This window comes from Taudactylus pleione, unplaced genomic scaffold, assembly GCF_031769625.1.
Source record: "Taudactylus pleione unplaced genomic scaffold, aTauple2 ptg000041l, whole genome shotgun sequence".
Lineage (NCBI taxonomy): Eukaryota > Metazoa > Chordata > Amphibia > Anura > Myobatrachidae > Taudactylus > Taudactylus pleione.
The window spans coordinates 53,358,806-53,377,500 of NW_028284443.1; the positions used below are offsets into that span (position 1 = coordinate 53,358,806).

At 48.9% G+C, this 18,695-nt stretch overlaps 1 protein-coding gene across 3 annotated transcripts in view; it reads right to left on the bottom strand.

The window, feature by feature from the left end:
* Positions 1–9,856: 9,856 nt before the first annotated feature.
* The window catches only part of RGN (regucalcin), a 22,255-nt gene continuing 13,416 nt past the window's right edge, over positions 9,857–18,695 (bottom strand). The window contains exons 6-7 of one of the 3 annotated variants that reach the window (XM_088458772.1): positions 13,287–13,441; positions 9,857–10,091 (exon numbers count right to left, since the gene is read on the bottom strand). In XM_088458772.1, the coding sequence (XP_088314898.1) occupies positions 10,041–10,091; positions 13,287–13,441 (206 nt within the window). In that variant the 3' untranslated portion in view covers positions 9,857–10,040. The remainder of the gene's footprint in view (positions 10,092–13,286; positions 13,442–18,695) is intronic. The other 2 variants (XM_088458787.1, XM_088458781.1) reach the window with 2 other exon arrangements.

Here is an 18,695-nt window from a genome sequence, read left to right on the forward strand (position 1 = left end):
TGACTTCCTGTTATCTTTGTGTCCTGCTCCGTGTCTACAGACGCCACTTGCGGTACCAAGCCCGCAGCACCTAAAGACGCTACTTTGGATACAAACTCCGCAGCACCTAAAAGATGCCACTTTGGGTACAAAATCTGCAGCGCCCATTGACGCACATCTGTGCACTTTGTCCATATCACCGTGACACATCTCAGCGTACTATATCTGGAGTTCGTGCACTAACACCAGTCGTTCCACTCCTACCACACTGCTGCATTCTTGTTACAGATTCCTGTCCTTATTGTTCTAGACCTTTTAGTTCTGATTCTACCCATCACTCCCAACACCTCTCTGCTTGTTCAAATAAAGCCTTGTATTCATTCAAAATCTACTAGGATTCAAGTCGGTTTTCTCCTATGAGGAAAATTTATCTGAATCCTCCTCAGTTCTTGCTACCACAGTCTCAGCCCGCAGAGTCTGATTCGTCACAGGAGGCCAACGTTCCCAGAGTCGCGACATAATATATATGGAAGGTGGTGTGCCTTCTAAGCACTCTTGTAGAGAGACCTGGGGAAACACTCAGTGTCATCTTCATGTAACATGATTTGCACACAGAGGGCTGAGTGCTGAGTTAGAGAAAAATATGCGGATTGTATTAATTTAGCCTTCGAGGGGCAACAGTGTCAAGTGTGTGGATCCAAAGGCTCTTACATCTGCATAATTGTAGGCGATCTCTGCCTAAACTTGAGGTTACCCTCAGTCTATTAGTTTGCAGTTGAGACTCGCAATTTGGTGTACTGTTTCTACAAAGTGTCTAGCGACAGGTTTGTCAGAAGTGCCAGTTTGGAGTGCCAACTTAATTGAGGCTCTATGGTTGGGCATTCTTTCTCAAAAGTTTCTGGAGGTAAGGCCGACATAGTAGAGACCACATGGGCACATAAGTATGCATATAACATGGTTTGAGAACAGTGCAACTTATAGTTGATCTTTATATCTTACACATGTGTGGGTGTGGGAATGTGGGGCCAGGAATCATAGCCCTGCACGTTATACAGCCTGCACATCTATAGCTTCCTGGTTTACTTTTTCATAATCATTTAGTTTGTATATTTTTTTTATCCAGATTGCGTTTTAAATTTGGTCCCCTTTTATACGCCATCATCAGAGCACAAGTATCTGTAAAAGGCAGAGAGTTATCCAATTTGATGATTGGCCAATGTCTTTTGAGAGCTGTCTATGTTGCACTGGCTAGATTATCATATTCTCTTATGAATATCAGTCAGTTGTCTTTTTGTATTTTGAGTCTGGGGTACTTGTGTTCAGCTATTGCTTTCTTTAGGCATTTGTTTAGTACCTTGTTAGTATATCCTCATTCTTTAAGCCTATCTATCATCTCTGCCAATTGGTCTTTTGATTATGTATGTTGGTATTGTTGCATATTACTCATAATATTGTGAGATAGGCAGGCTGTCTTTAACAGACGATGATCAGAGGCTAATAAAAACAGATTCCAGTCTGTGGGTTTACGAAAAAGAGTTGTTTGAAGTTTCCCATATTGTCAGTATACTGAGATACCTAGAAAATTCACCAATTGTTTATCCACATGTTGGGTGAATTTAACTGGGTGGTCAAGCTTATTTAAATATTCCACTGTGTGAACAAAGGAACTTTCAGGGCCCTGCCAAAGAAGGAAGATGTTATCAATAAACCTCCAGTAGAACTTGGCCAAAATATGTTTAAATTAATGTTTCCTCATATTCCGCCATATATAGGTTGTCGTATGCGGGAGCCAAATTGGACCCTATTGCAGATCCTGACATTTGTAGATAGAAGGCATCCTTATACATAAAATTGTTATTATGTAGAACAATTTCTGCTAGGTTTCAACAACAAGCATACTTTGGGGAGTTGTTATAAGGGCTTTCTTCATGGCACTTAGACCTTGTTTGTGTGGTATTATAGTGTACAGAGAGGAAACATCTAGAGTAGCCAATAGAGTATCATCTAAAGTAGAAAAAATGGTGAGGAGGGGTGGTGCTTCGATCTCAACAGGCTGCAGTCTAACCTCAACTGAATTGTAGATCTATCCCTAAAGATCTCAAGAATTCTAACATACACAAGTATAGTGTGGAAATGATTGCACTGCCTGTCACGTAACAAGTGTGTGTATATAAGTATTACTTATCCACAGATTTTGAGTGCTTGTCTGTTCGGTAATTTTCACTCAATCATCCGACAAAATTTTTTCATAGACATATGGAAATAAAAGATATAACACAATGGGGCATATTCAATTAGCCGCAGAGTTTACCCCGTGGCTAATTGCCGTGCCAGACCTATTCAATCAGTGGGGATACCTCGCACATGAGTCCCCGCAGTCGGACTTTACCTCACAGCTCATGGAGGTGTGAGGTAAAATCTGCGTAAAAACCACCAAATCGGTCTCACATGCAGGGAAATAACCCGATTCCGCAGTTTACGCGGAATCGTGTGTTTCCGCACGTGAGTCCCGATTTTTCGGTGTGAGACAAAGGCTATTTTATTGAATAGCTTTTCCCCATGCCGCAGGGATTTTGGCCAACAATTGGTCTCGGGGTAAACCCTGCATCTAATTGAATATGCCCCTATGTGTAGCTCCTTCTACAGAAAGGCTTTTTCACCAAAAATGGTAAGCGCACCCAAACTCACTAGATAGAGAGTGGGTGTGTTCCTATAAAGGTATCTTTTACTCGTAGAAGGGGGAAACCTTCTCGTCGAGTATTATACTTAACACTATAGCCATATTGGATCAGGGTTAGTTGGTAATCCGAAGAAGCGCACCTCACTTACACTTATAGGGTGCAAGATGAAGCATGTAATGGTTTCTTTTTACACAGTAAGATGATCGTCTTTCTTATTCCCAAATGTTTTAAAACAGGATGGCATGCAGTAAATATTGGTGCGTACCTGTACTCACAAAGCGGTAGATGTTGTCAAGCATATAAAGGTATCTTTTAGTCCAAACGATCACACTGCTAAATTAAAGGTTCATAATAAGATCTCTTCATTAAGGCATGAAGGTGTAAGTGCAGTCCCAAGTTTAAATACTAATCCTGAGTCTTTCCATGATGGCGCCACTTCCAGTTCTGTTTTGCGGGTCGTGAGTCGGGGCCACCATCCAGCACATACAGGAATATTCCTTCATGACTGGCACACCCAGTCCACCCCAGCCACCAGCTTGCCACCAAGCCAGAGGGGTCCGGCGAAGTCATGCCACGACTCCAGGACGGCGACCAGAAGTCCATTCCCGGACGTGGAGGTTACTGGGAAATGTATTTCATCTGTAAGGTGATTTATTGTACCTAAGTGGAAGAGACAATATTTGGTGTCTCAAATATAGCTGGTACTTTTATGCACTAGTGGTTGCAGAAAATGGTCGACAAAGATCACCAATGGCTAAAGTATGGATTCAAAGGCAGATATTATAGGCCGGCCTGGAGGTCTGATTAGAGTTTTGTGGATTTTAGGGATTGTGTATATGATGGGACACACTGGTTTTTCAACACTAAGAAACTTAAAGGTATCTTCATCAAGCCATCCTGCTGCCAGACCAATTGTTAATAAATTATCCCTTTTTTTCTTCATTTTGCCCAGTGGATTATAATTAGATACAGCATGTGAGCTGACCCCCGTGTTTTGATTTTTTTAATCTGTATCTTCTTTGTGGTTTGGATCTGGATTTGGTTTTTCCAAAACCGCCCTTGTGTGTTTTGGTTTTGGATCTATATTGTTTTCTAAAAAATCATAAAAACAGCTGAAATCACATAATTTGGACCTGTTTTGTTCATACAGTGTTATTACCCTTAATAACATTTATTTCCAGTCAGTAGAAAATGTTGTTGAACCAGTTGATCTTCTGCCTGATCTGGAGGTCAGAAGAGATCTTTGCCTTATGGTGCACATCCACTAGGCAATTAAATTGAGCGATTGAATGATATCGTTATCGTTCATTAATAGTTTGCAAATCTTTTAGAAAAATGTCTAAAATGACCAGTGATGCTCACTCCTTCTGGTCGTTTTAGACATCTATCATCGGGCAAACATGCTTGACAACCTGACGATAACGTCAGATTCAGCATGTCTGCAGATGATTGATGTGACTACACTGAACGACTACTCATTCAGTGTAGACACATCACAGACTGACAAACGACTTCGCGATTACAATGTCGTAACCATGCAGTCGTTTTGAGGTCTGCTAGTGGATGGGCAGCATTAGAGCAGTTAAATTACCCTACTACGGTAAAAGCTAGAGAGACTGTAAAAGTCAATGACGGAAACCTCATAGGCCCTGATTGTAGGTTATCATAACCTCAAATGGCAGTAAGTCAGGATTTGTTGTATCAGGTGACCAAGAAAGGGGAAGATACTGTTGGACAATTGGTAGTCCCCAAGGCATATAGAAGAACAGTGTTACATCTGGCTCATGGTCACATGACTGCAGGTCACCTATGTGTAGATAAAATCACTGAGAGAATTTTATACAGATTTTTCTGGCCCAGGTCCATAAAGAGGTATCTGAATATTGTGCATGCTTCCCTGACTGTCAGTACCATGCTCCAAAGCCACATTGTGTGAGGAAGCCACTGATGTAGTAACTAAGGCAGAGATATGTGTTACACAGTATCCCCATCACTATGAGAAGGCTGCAAATGTATGCTGAAAGTAGTAATTTGGACCCGAACGAGACGCACTTACTTTCAATTATCTCCCCAACTTGGCTGTATGATCGGAGAATATCAGCAGCAGGAGGTATAAAAAGTGTTTGTAGCCACTGGAAACATGGACTTTTTTTTACTCCGCTAATACAAGAAGCCTACCATAGAGTGTTTTATATGGTATGTGAGACTGGTTGCTGTTTACAGTTTAACAACTAACCAGCACTAGTTACAAAAGTGACTCTTTACAATCTTACAACTAACAAAGTGTCTTAAAGGTTTTATTAACCAACATGTTTTCAGGATTATGGGAATCTCTACCTAAATAAATATGTTTGGAAAAGTGCAGTTATATGTTTTTCTGAATGCCCATCTACAGATGTGCCCAGCTAGTTTGTTGCTCCATACAGCCATGTAGCACACCATGCATCTTGCGCCACACAGAATGTTTCTTAACGGAACGTAGCATAGCACTGCAAAAAGTCATATCGTGTAATAAAACTTTTTGTCCACCAGGTGTCACTTTTCCTAAACTACACAGCACATGCATCAGATTTCCAATGCATTTTCTGTATCACCGCCCGATGATTGACTGACAGAAGCTGTGATTGGGTACACTATAGTATAGCATTTTGGTCATGGAATCAGGGCTGTAGAAAAATGTGTAATTAAAGTATTAAATAATAACAGTACAGTATGTGTGTGAGTCCTATACTGTTAAAATATATATATTTTATTTGTCTAATGGGCTCAGACAGGGGTCACAGGCATGCACAGCTTTCACTAAGATGACTCGGTAGCTTGAGCATCTTTTATGCAGCTTTTTACCTTCAAATCATCCGAATCATACAGCGAATTGAATTGATAGCACAAGCTGCTTCTGCTGATTAAAATTATATATATATATATATATTCTGTGAGCCAGTTTTGGTGTATCTGCACGCAATACGTTACACTAATAGCGACTGTAACACTTTAATGTAGTGATTTGCTTGCAGATACAACTGTACTGGCTCACAGAACATAGGCATGCTGCATATCATTTTAATCAGCAGAAGCTGCTTGTGCTAATAAGACGCATTTTAGGGTAAAAAGAAGCATAAAGGACACTCAGCGCTACCGAGTCACACAGCACTCCTGTGACCTTAGACTCAAAACATTTCTCTCGACATCCCAGCACTTGGCATTTCTGCTATACAGTAGACATTGTATTGTACACATAACAGGGGTCAAGTTTTTCATAGAGATCATGTCAGGTTGAATACTTTTAAAATACACTACTTTGCACTTCCCTTCTCCCTTCCTCTCTGTGTATGGCCACCCAAGTTCCTTCACCACCTCCACCCGCCATCACAAACTCACTATTCATCTCCATTGAGCTCACTGGATGGCTCACCACCACCCCCACCATGATTTGCTTCTATTCAATGCTGCCGCATGCTGAGACTGCTATTGACATTGTACACATTGCCTGTTTTAATTTGCACACTTCACATCACATACACGACAGGTGCAGCTCTCAACATGACTAGAGTGTGTAGGCTAGTGGGTAAGGTCTGCACCTTGGGGTCTGAGGTTTGCATCATGGAAGGGGAGTTTATTTTTTTTCTTCTTTTGAATCTTCATTACTAGATTAAAAATAAGTCACTTGGTGGTGTGTGTGAATTCTGTTATGGCATGGCGTGAAGACTGCTGCAGCATGATTCGGCTTCTGAAGGGGGCGGGCAATTCACGACATTAGACTCCGCCCCCTGATACACCCACGAATCACGTCTATGTCAGTGAGGGGGCGGGGCTTCATCGTCAGCCACGGACCGGCCCATCAGTGACTGCTCACAGTGTGCTGTCTGTCACTGCTGTCGGGAGGTGGCCAGAGAAGGTATAAGTGGCAGGTAATGTTTGTAGCAATGTGGGGGCCCCTAATGTGTGGGGGCCCATGGACGACCGCCCCATCCGTCCCGCCTATAATCCGGCCCTGCAAGTATGACAGCTGTCACCCAGTTGCACAGCGGATCACTGATGCCATTGCTAGTATTAGCACCTTTTCCAATATCTGTCATTAATGCATCTGGTTTTAGACAGTTAATTGAGGTCCTGTGTCCCCACTATCAAGTTCCATCTCAGTTCCATTTTACCAGAAAAGCAATTCCTCGTCTGTACCAGGACATTAAAAAAAATCTGATTCTTGGCCTATGAAATGCCATTGTACAGTCCACTTAACCACAGATATGTGGACAAGCGGTACTGGGCAATCAAAAGATTACATGACTGATAGCCCACTGGGTGGGTCTATTGCTTTCAGCAGCAGCAGTAAGTATCACAAAACACCAGCTCATTCACAGGCAGACTACTCTCTGCAGCACTGGCTTCACTAAGAGGCATACCAGTGTCAATCTGTTAGAAAAATCAGGGAAGTCATAGCAAAATGGCTTCCCCCTCTTGGGCTCTCTTCAGATTTTGACATTTACGATAACACCCAAAATATTGTGAGCGCATTACAGCTTTGTGAATTCGAACATTTCCCATGTTTTGCTCACACAATCAACTTGGTGCATAATAAAAAATAAAAAAAATGACAGGTGCATGCAGGAGATGCTGTCTGTGACTCAAACAATTTCAGGACCTGCAAGAAACGTTCAATTTGTTTCAGTTGGTGGCATGGCAAGAGGTAGCAACACAGTGGAATTCCACCCTTTATATGCTTCAGCGAATGGAGAAACAGCAACAGGATGTAAGTGTTGGCTGGTCTGGAGAGACATGGGTTGGGTGATTGGTGGGGCTGGGGGATGGAGCAGAAGACACAGGGGCTGGGGTGAGGCTGAGAGACACAGGGGCGGGGGAAAGCAGCAGAGAGACACAGGGGCGGGGGAAATGCAGCAGAGAGACACAGGGGCGGGGGGAATGCAGCAGAGCGGCACAGGGGCGGGGGGAATGCAGCAGAGAGGCACAGGGGCGGGGGGAATGCAGCAGAGAGGCACAGGGGTGGGGGGAATGCAGCAGAGAGGCACAGGGGCGGGGGAAATGCAGCAGAGAGACACGGGCGGGGGAAATGCAGCAGAGAGACACAGGGGTGGGGAAAATGCAGCAGAGAGACACAAGGGTGGGGGAAAATGCAGCAGAGAGACACAGGGGCGGGGGAAATGCAGCAGAGAGACACAGGGTTGGGGGAAATGCAGCAGAGAGACACAGGGGCGGGGAAATGCAGCAGAGAGACACAGGGGCGGGGGAAATGCAGCAGAGAGACACAGGGGCGGGGGAAATGCAGCAGAGAGACACAGGGGCGGGGGAATGCAGCAGAGAGGCACAGGGGTGGGGGAAATGCAGCAGAGAGACACAGGGGTGGGGGGAATGCAGCAGAGAGACACAGGGGCAGGGGAATGCAGCAGAGAGACACAGGGGCGGGGGAATGCAGCAGAGAGGCACAGGGGTGGGGGAAATGCAGCAGAGAGACACAGGGGCGGGGGGAATGCAGCAGAGAGACACAGGGGCGGGGGGAATGCAGCAGAGAGACACAGGGGCGGGGGGAATGCAGCAGAGAGACACAGGGGCGGGGGAATGCAACAGAGAGACACAGGGGCGGGGGAATGCAACAGAGAGACACAGGGGCGGGGGAATGCAGCAGAGAGGCACAGGGGCGGGGGAATGCAGCAGAGAGGCACAGGGGCGGGGGAATGCAGCAGAGAGACAGGGGTGGGGGAATGCAGCAGAGAGACACAGGGGTGGGGGAATGCAGCAGAGAGGCACAGGGGCGGAGTAAATGCAGCAGAGAGGCACAGGGGCGGAGTAAATGCAGCAGAGAGGCACAGGGGCGGGGGAATGCAGCAGAGAGGCACAGGGGCGGGGAAATGCAGCAGAGAGGCACAGGGGCGGGGGAATGCAGCAGAGAGACATGGGCGGAGTAAATGCAGCAGAGAGACACAAGGGCGGGGGAAAATGCAGCAGAGAGACACAAGGGCGGGGGAAAATGCAGCAGAGAGACACAGGGGCGGAGGAAATGCAGCAGAGAGACACAGGGGCGGAGGAAATGCTGCAGAGAGGCACAGGGGCGGAGGAAATGCAGCAGAGAGACAAAGGGGCGGGGGAAATGCAGCTGAGAGAGACAGGGGCGGGGAAATGCAGCTGAGAGACACAGGGGCGGGGGAATGCAGCTGAGAGACAAAGGGGCGGGGGAATGCAGCTGAGAAACAAAGGGGCGGGGGAATGCAGCTGAGACCCATAGGGCGGGGGAATGCAGCTGAGAGACACAGTGGAGCAGTTGAGGCTGAGAGACAAGGTGGGGGGGTGAAGGTGAGAGACACAGGGTGGTAAAATGAAGCTGAGAGACAGTTGAGAGGAATGATGCTGAGACAGGTGGTGAAATGATGCTGAGAGACACAGGGCGGTGAAATAATGCTGAGAGACACAGGTGGGAGGAATGATGCTGAGAGAGGGGTGGGGAATGAAGCCGAGAGGCACGGGTGGGGAGATAAATGCTCAAGTGAGACACAGGGGAGATGAGTGGATGGCTGGAGATGGAGAGCTATAGAGGGCATGAAGCTGGAGACACAAGGATGGTACTGGAGCGACACAGGTGAGGAGAGGATGAGGCTGGAGAGACTAGGGTTGAGGTTGGTGCAACACAGACAAGGATGAGGCTGAAGAGACACGGGGGGGATAAGGCTGAGAGACACAACTGGGGATGAGGCCGGAGACACATGGGGGTTAAGTGAATAGCCAACCTGCATATACCTATGTGGCCCCAAAATTGTGTGTGCCAGACCCCAAGACTTCTGTTGCCCTCCCTGGGTGCATTACACGACTTTGTGAACAATTCCACCAAAACCAGGAGGTTTTGGTCAGATTGTGTAAAAAGTCGTGTAATGGATAAGCTATAAACTTCCTGCGACGCGCACTCCCGTGAACATCTGTCGGGAGTCTTTTGCCGTTCCAACACGCTTGTCAATTTCTGTACATTGCTGAACGATTTTAGAAAGTTGTTCAGTGGATATGCAGTGAACAACCAACGGTGAACGGCAAACAACTTCTTTAATGAATACTCACTGCACTCATTAAAGGTTTGGTCCTTGGTCTATAAAGAAGTTGTTCACAAAAGTCTATCATGTTTGTGAAAGACTTTTGCATGAAATATTTTTTTGTTGGCATGAAAAGTCCTTGGTCTCTGACTAAAAAAATCTTCTAATGGATAGGCCCCTTTAAGATACAATATTAATAATTGAATCAGTAATGTAATAAAAGAAAGCTTATACAATTTTGTTCAATCAATATGATAGTATATTACTCAATCTTGGTTAGCTTTTCTTCACTATTTACACATTAGATTGTCATTTAAAACTGAAACATTGACAAAATGAAGATTCTTTTTATTCAACCGGCAAATTCATATTGTGGTATTCCTTTTATGCCAAGTCCAGTAATCTGTCAAAGAAGAAAAAATATATTTAATAAGGTTAGTACTTTTATTTTTTTTCTAACCCAATATATAGAATTTTAACATTAATTGTTGAATGAGCAGGCCATGTCTAACAACATAACACAACAGTTTCAATAGTTTATTGATGTGAGCATCTGCTTTGTTATGTATGGAATATATATTTTCAAAACCATGGGGTATATTTACAAAGATTCGTGTTTGACTTCTAAACCAAGTCGCTGGACATCACTGGTAGTTTGGAGGGTCTAAGGGGGTCATTCAGACCCGCTCGCAAGCGGGTCGATGTTACCCCACTGCGCATGCGCACGACGGAGGGAGCTCCGTCGTGCGCATGCGCCAGACCCGACTAGCGACGGGGTAGCCGTCGCTCCGGGTCTCGCACCAAAGGGGGCGTGCTGTCGATGTTGATTGACAGCACGCCCCCTTTGGTGGGCGTGCCGGGGGCGTGGCTGCCAGACGGAACGCCTACCGTCTGAAGCCGGCCCCACTGACATCACTAGTGATGTCAGTGGGAGTGATTTTGGCTCTGATAGAGCCATAATCACTCCAGGGCTTGCGGCAGCGAGACCCTACCGCAGGGTCTCCGTCGCAAGCCCGATGGTCGCGATGGTCTTGACCATCGCGACCATCATCATGGACGCTCGCATGCGTGGGGTGTTCACCCACAGCTATGCGAGCGTCCAGGAGGACGCTCCATTTTCATGTAGGAGGGCCCTGATTCAGAGCGAGCGCTCTGGTCAGAGCGTCCGGCTCTGAATCAGGCCCTAAATGCAGTGTTTATTAAGCATCATGTTTGGGCGTCTACTGTCTTTTGATGGTGTTACCTGTCATTTTTTTCTGTGTAAAACCCGGTTACATTTCCCCCATTACGATAGATAAATGAAAGTATGAATCCGCTGTTAATGTGTGGCGGATTCAAAGCACTGGGAAGATATTTACTGCTTTATACACCAAAGCCTCTACATAAGTGGAACAACAAGTGCCAGCATGGTCAGACATTAAGGGCCTGCTGGCACCTGTAGTCCATCTGTAAAGAAAATATTAAAGTGACAGTACACACAGAAGGTGAAAGTAATTTATTAAAAAGAAAAAAATTCAAACTCACCAACCCCATTGGATCGGCTCCTCTTCGGTTCATGTAGTAGTCCACTGGTCTTCAGAAAACAAAGAAAAACAAAAATCCCAAGCCCAAACAGACAGGACAGTACAGTACGCTATGTACAGTACTAATGCATAATGGCAGGTCATTCCGGTCACTCTCATAAGAATGAATGGGGGAAGCGCTGATTGGCACTTCCCTTATTGGTTATTAAAAAAATCGGGGGGACCACACGCCAGTTTTCCCCTCAATATTTTCCTGTACCACACTAGGCTGAGGGGTCCGGGGAATTTTTTCTTTCTTTTTTACATTGACCAGTTATTTATCGCTTTACACACCAAAGCCTTCACAGATCATACTGATCTGTGCAGTGCTTCAGGCAAACACACCGCTCACAGCCACGTCTAATTAATTTTTTTACTATTCTGCTGTGATGTCTCTGCGGCTTTTTTGGGGTTACTCACATGATGCTTAGTAAATCTATTTGTATTTCTGTGGATGGAAATTTTTTGATGATTGCCCAGAAGGTCTAAGACTGTCTATTACCGTCTAAAGTTGGATTTTTCACGCAATTTGCCATCCGTTTTGCTTTTAGTAAATCTCTGATTTACAAAATCGACAAAATATTGCAGGATAACACCAAATTTACACTTCGTAATTTACAGGTCTCATCTGAAGTTCAGGATGTCACAATTAAGCAACATATGTTCCTTATCCCTCAATTGGAATACCTTTGCCATATGGCTTCTGAAGCGTTATTTTTATATATACACACAGTACATACATATACACATATAAAAGAGAGAGAGAGAGAGAGAGAGAGAGAGAGAGAGATTCATTTCATATTTGTATTGTGCATTGTCCTAGGATCCAAGCACCTTATTCTATTTAATTTCTGTCTCCCTTTCCATCCTGCATATCCCGGGGTTTGCAGAAGAGGTAGTCGAATAATCTGGATAGCTACATTAATTAAAATTGATATTCTATAACAAATAGGATGTTAATATAATAGACCTGTGCCAGAGGGCACATGCAAGAGTTGGAAAAAAAAATCAGAAACAAGACAAGGTCAGTGCGGGCAAAAGTGAAATATAGTTAAACAGTCCACAGCCAGTTCATAGGTAATGGCGCAGTCAAGGACAAGCTGATTAGACTTACATGCATATGAGCCAGCTCTGCGTATGCTTAAACATGACTAATATTTGTACTGCCGAACCAATAACCATGCCTAACCATAGCATTTTGGAGTCTTATGGGGGGTTTTCAGAGGGAGCCCATTATTACCTTTGATTGGCCAATGATTACTCAGAGCTTTACTTGTTCCCAATTGGAAATTTCCATTAGTCTCTCAAGAACTGCAGTTCACGGAACAGACTGTCCAAAGTGACAGCAAAGCAAGAGGCCACCAACACCAGAGTTGAAGGCTCAGGCAGGATCTGTTCCTGACAGTTTATTACATAGATTGCAACACTAATTACACTAGCCATCTCGTACCTGAGTGTCCAGATCTGCCAAGCCCTTTCACTAAACTAAACATTATTCCAATCTGAAAAATCATTGCTACTCTATTTCCTTACAAACAGATTGAGCCTTGGTGATAATAACTGTATAGAAATTCTTATTGCATTTATGTTTAGTTTACTTTTGGGACTGGCTGTCTGTGTGGTGAAGACTTTTCAATGAGCAAGTTTTTCATCTCAACATGTATAGCAAAATAAAATGTGGTAGTATATACATATACTAATATACTAACATTCCCTGGTTTGATAGAGTTCATTTTAATGTATCTGTATAGCATCAGCAATGGCCACATGTTCTTTAATTATTTTTCAAAGGTGACAGCGGAAAAATATTTTCTTCATGTTTGAAACATGTGGTCTGATCCTATTGCACTACGATACTTGTAGACCGGCGAGATCATAAACATGCACTAGACTGCTCAGTCTGTTATCACACCATGGTTATCAGCACACAATACCTATCAATATAAACATATATAAACATCGGGTATTGCTATAAAAAATGATGCACCACGGCTTTAGGCTGAACAGAACAGAAGCCAGTAAGAATGAGAAATGACCTTGTATATTCCCCCAGACTGGGGCTGGCGGGCTTTCAACTCCTCATCCATCCCGTCACATGCTGACGTGACATACATATCCGTATAATCCTTTCCTCCAAAGCAACAAGACGTCGTCTTATCCACTGGTAGTTTTACAGTCTGAATCACCTTCCCTGCAGTATAGATGTACATCCAATTTAGCAGCACATGGTAGTGTATGTGTAGATAGTACTCAAAGATTCATAATCATAACTAGTACTTGAAGTTGATTGGCTTTAATTATCTCAGGTGAGCAGGCCAATTTTACTTCATGAAACCTCACCCACCCCACTAAAGCTTTTATTTTCTGATAGACATCTTATGGAATACAGATCTAGCATCCATCATGTCTATACTCCATGATGGTCCTGTAGTCCTTGGGCAAATATACATTTTAAATGCAGTATAACAGAAAGCATTGCTTCCAGATAAAAATCTCACACAGACACAATATTACTATATAACATAAAATACCTACTTAATCATAAAAATATAGGGGCATGCATATTGTCAATCATTTTATAAAATAAGATTTTTCTGCGCACCTCTATGGGCTGCAAGGAAAATTCCGTGATGCTGGTGGTCATGAAGTGCCGGAGAAACAGTCAGAATGCTGACACCTTGAATACCCCACCTACTTTATCCCCACCCATGTGCTTACAAACCAAACAAAACCAATGACATGCAAAGCCTAGGGGGGAGAAAGAAAAACTGATTCTATACTTTGCATTTCAGCACAATTACATTAGAATTACATCCCAGCATTACATTAATAGAAAATCAAAACAGAGGTAAACAGCACTCCAATTACAAAAGATAAAAGTATAATTTTAATGAATATATAAAATGGTACATAACCTACATGAACACTATGATAGCATAAGAAATTGCTACAATCTCGTACACAACACTCAGACAGTGGCGGAACTAGAGAATAGTGGGCCCAGGTGCAAGAATATGCTTTGGCCCCCCCATCCCACCCATTCCTGGCACCCCAACATTTTTTCACCACCCAGTAATTAAATACAGCGTCTGTCCTGCTGCCCAGCCTTGTTTTCTCACCACCCCTCACTGCCCCCCCCCCGTCAGTAAATTCAGTCTGTCCAGCCCGAGTGTGTCAGCCTCGTTCTCCCCCCAAGCCCCAGCCTCATTCTCCCTCCATCCCCAGCATGTCTCTGCCTCGTTCTTCCCGCCAGCGTGTGTTCCTTCCAACCCCAGCGTGTCAGCCTCTTTCCCCCCCAGTGTGTGTGTCAGCCTCTTTCCCCCCAGCGTGTGTCAGTCTCTTTCCCTCCCAGCCCCAGCATGTCAGCCTCTTTCCCCCCAGCCCCAGCATGTATCAGCCTCTTTCCCCCCCAGCCCCAGCATGTGTCAGCCTCTTTCCCCCTCAGCCCCAGCATGTGTCAGCCTCTTCCCCCCCCAGCATTTGTCAGACTCTTTCCCCCCCAGCCACAGCATGTGTCAGCCTCTTTCCCCCCAGCCCCAGCATGTGTCAGCCTCTTTCCCCCCCAGCCCCAGCATGAGTCAGCCTCTTTCTCCCCCAGCCCCAGCATTTGTCAGCCTCTTTCTCCCCCAGCCCCAGCATGTGTCAGCCTCTTTCTCCCCCAGCCCCAGCATGTGTCAGCCTCTTTCCCCTCCAGCCCCAGCATGTCAGCCTCTTCCCCCCCCAGCCCCAGCATGTCTCAGCCTCTTTCCCCCCAGCCCCAGCATGTGTCAGCCTCTTTCCTCCCCAGCCCCAGCATTTGTCAGCCTCTTCCCCCCCAGCATGTGTCAGCCTCTTTCCCCCCCAGCGTGTGTCAGCCTCTTTCCCCCCCAGCCCCAGCGTGTGTCAGCCTCTTTCCCCCCCAGCCCCAGCGTGTGTCAGCCTCTTTCCCCCCCAGCCCCAGCATGTGTCAGCCTCTTTCCCCCCCAGCCCGTGTCAGCCTCTTTCCCCCCCAGCCCCAGCACGTGTCAGCCTCTTTCCCCCCCAGCCCCAGCACGTGTCAGCCTCTTCCCCCCCAGCCCCAGCATGTGTCAGCTTTTTTCTCCCCAAGCCCCAGCATGTGTCAGCCTCTTTCCCCCCAGCCCCAGCATGTGTCAGCCTCTCCCCCCCCCAGCCCCAGTGTGTGTGTCAGCCTCTTTCCCCCCCAGCGCATGTGTCAGCCTCTTTCCCCCCCAGCATTTGTCAGCCTCTTCCCCCCAGCATGTGTCAGCCTCTTTCCCCCCAGCCCCAGCATGTGTCAGCCTCTTTCCCCCCAGCCCCAGCATGTGTCAGCCTCTTCCCCCCCAGCCCCAGCATGTGTCAGCCTCTCCCCCCCCAGCCCCAGCATGTGTCAGCCTCTCCCCCCCCAGCCCCAGCATGTGTCAGCCTCTCCCCCCCCCAGCCCCAGCATGTGTCAGCCTCTTTCCCACCAGCCCCAGCACGTGTCAGCCTCTTTCCCCCCAGCCCCAGCATGTGTCATCCTCTTTCCCCCCAGCCCCAGCATGTGTCATCCTCTTATCCCCCAGCATGTGTCAGCCTCTTCCCCCCCAGCCCCAGCATGTGTCAGCCTCTTCCCCCCCAGCCCCAGCGTGTGTCAGCCTCTTTCCCCCCAGCCCCAGCATTTGTCAGCCTCTTCCCCCCCAGCCCCAGCATGTGTCAGCCTCTTCCCCCCCAGCCCCAGTGTGTGTGTCAGCCTCTTTCCCCCCCAGCATTTGTCAGCCTCTTCCCCCCCAGCATGTGTCAGCCTCTTTCCCCCCAGCCCCAGCATGTGTCAGCCTCTTTCCCCCCAGCCCCAGCATGTGTCAGCATCTTCCCCCCCAGCATGTGTCAGCCTCTCCCCCCACCAGCCCCAGCATGTGTCAGCCTCTTTCCCCCCAGCCCCAGCATGTGTCAGCCTCTTTCCCCCCAGCCCCAGCATGTGTCAGCCTCTTTCCCCCCAGCCCCAGCATGTGTCAGCCTCTTTCCCCCCAGCCCCAGCATGTGTCAGCCTCTTTCCCCCCAGCCCCAGCATGTGTCAGCCTCTTTCCCCCCAGCATGTGTCAGCCTCTTCCCCCCCCAGCATGTGTCAGCCTCTTCCCCCCCAGCCCCAGCATGTGTCCGCCTCTTTCCCCCCCAGCCCCAGCGTGTGTCAGCCTCTTTCCCCCCCAGCCCCAGCGTGTGTCAGCCTCTTTCCGCCCCAGCCCCAGCGTGTCAGCCTCTTTCCCCCCAGCCCCAGCGTGTGTCAGCCTCTTTCCCCCCCAGCCCCAGCGTGTGTCAGCCTCTTTCCCCCCCAGCCCCAGCACGTGTCAGCCTTTTCCCCCACAGCATGTCAGCTTCTTTCTCCCCCAGCCCCAGCATGTGTCAGCCTCTTCCTCCCCCAGCCCCAGCATGTGTCAGCCTCTTCCTCCCCCAGCCCCAGCATGTGTCAGCCTCTTCCCCCCCAGCCCCAGCATGTCAGCCTCTTTCCCCCCCAGCCCCAGCATGTGTCAGCCTCTTTCCCCCCAGCCCCAGCATGTGTCAGCCTCTTTCCCCCCAGCCCCAGCATGTGTCAGCCTCTTTCCCCCCAGCCCTAGCATTTGTCAGCCTCTTCCCCCCCAGCCCCAGCATGTGTCAGCCTCTTCCCCCCCAGCCCCAGCATGTGTCAGCCTCTCCCCCCCCCAGCCCCAGCATGTGTCAGCCTCTTTCCCCCCAGCCCCAGCATGTGTCAGCCTCTTTCCCCCCAGCCCCAGCATGTGTCAGCCTCTTTCCCCCCAGCCCCAGCATGTGTCATCCTCTTTCCCCCCAGTATGTGTCAGCCTCTTCCCCCCCCAGCCCCAGCATGTGTCCGCCTCTTTCCCCCCCAGCCCCAGCATGTGTCCGCCTCTTTCCCCCCCAGCCACAGCATGTGTCAGCCTCCTTCCCCCCCAGCCCCAGCATGTGTCAGCCTCTTCCCCACCAGCCCCAGCATGTGTCAGCCTCTTCCCCACCAGCCCCAGCATGTGTCAGCCTCTTTCCCCCCCAGCCCCAGCATATGTCAGTGTCTTTCCCCCCAACATGTCAGCATCGTTCCCCCAGTCCCAGCATGTGTCAGCCTCTTCCCTCCCAGCCCCAGTGTGTGTGTCAGCCTCTTTCCCCCCCCAGCGTGTGTGTCAGCCTCTTTCCCCCCCTGCCCCAGCGTGTGTCAGCCTCTTTCACCCCCAGCGTGTGTCAGCCTCTTTCACCCCCAGCGTGTGTCAGCCTCTTTCCCCCCCAGCCCCAGTGTGTGTCAGCCTCTTTCCCCCCCAGCCCCAGTGTGTGTCAGCCTCTTTCCCCCCCAGCGTGTGTGTCAGCCTCTTTCCCCTCAGCCCCAGCGTGTGTCAGCCTCTTTCCCCCCCAGCCCCAGTGTGTGTGTCAGCCTCTTTCCCCCCCAGCATGTGTCTCAGCCGTTTCCCCCCCAGCCCCAGTGTGTGTCAGCCTCTTTCCCCCCCAGCCCCAGCATGTGTCTGCCTCTTTCCCCCCCAGCCACAGCATGTGTCAGCCTCCTTCCCCCCCAGCATGTGTCAGCCTCTTCCCCACCAGCCCCAGCATGTGTCAGCCTCTTCCCCACCAGCCCCAGCATATGTCAGTCTCTTTCCCCCCAAAATGTCAGCATCTTTCCCCCAGCCCCAGCATGTGTCTCAGCCGTTTCCCCCCAGCCCCAGTGTGTGTCAGCCTCCTTGCCCCCCCCCCAAGCCCCAGTGTGTCAGCCTTTTTCACCCCCAGCCCTAGCGTGTGTCAGCCTCTCCCCCCTCCAGCCCCAGCGTGTGTCAGCCTCTTTCCCCCCCAGCCCCAGCGTGTCAGCCTTTCCCCCCCAGCCACAGTCAGCCTCTTCCCCCCCCAGCCCCAGCATGTCAGCCTCCCCCCCCAGCCCCAGCGTGTGTCAGCCTCTCCCCCCCCAGCCCCAGCATGTATCAGTCTCTTTCCCCCCCAGCCCCAGTGTGTGTCAGCCTCCCCCCCAGCGTATGTTTCAGCCTCCCCCCCCCAGCCCCAGAGTGTGTCAGCCTTTTAACCCCCCAGCCCCAGTGTGTGTGTCAGCCGGTGACCCCCCCAGCGCCAATATGTGTCAGCCTCTTCCCCCCCCAGCCCCAGTGTGTCAGCCTGTCCCCCCCCAGCACCAGCATGTGTGTCAGCCTCTTCATCCTTCCCCCAGCGCCAGCGTGTGTCAGCCTCTTCACCCCCCCCAGTGCCAGCCTGTCCCCCCCCCAGTGCCAGCGTGTCAGCCTCTTCACCCCCCCCAGCGCCAGCCTGTCCCCCCCAGTGCGTGTCAGCCTTTTCATCTTCCCCCCCAGCGCCAGCGTGTGTGTCGTCCTGTCCCCCCCCAGCACCAGTCAGCCTCTTTCACCCTCCCCCCCTCCATACCACCGCCACTTACCTTATTTCTTCCTCTTCTGCTCCTCTTGATCCGCAGCTCCTCTCGATCTTCTTACTCCAGCAGCCAGGCCCCTTATTATGAC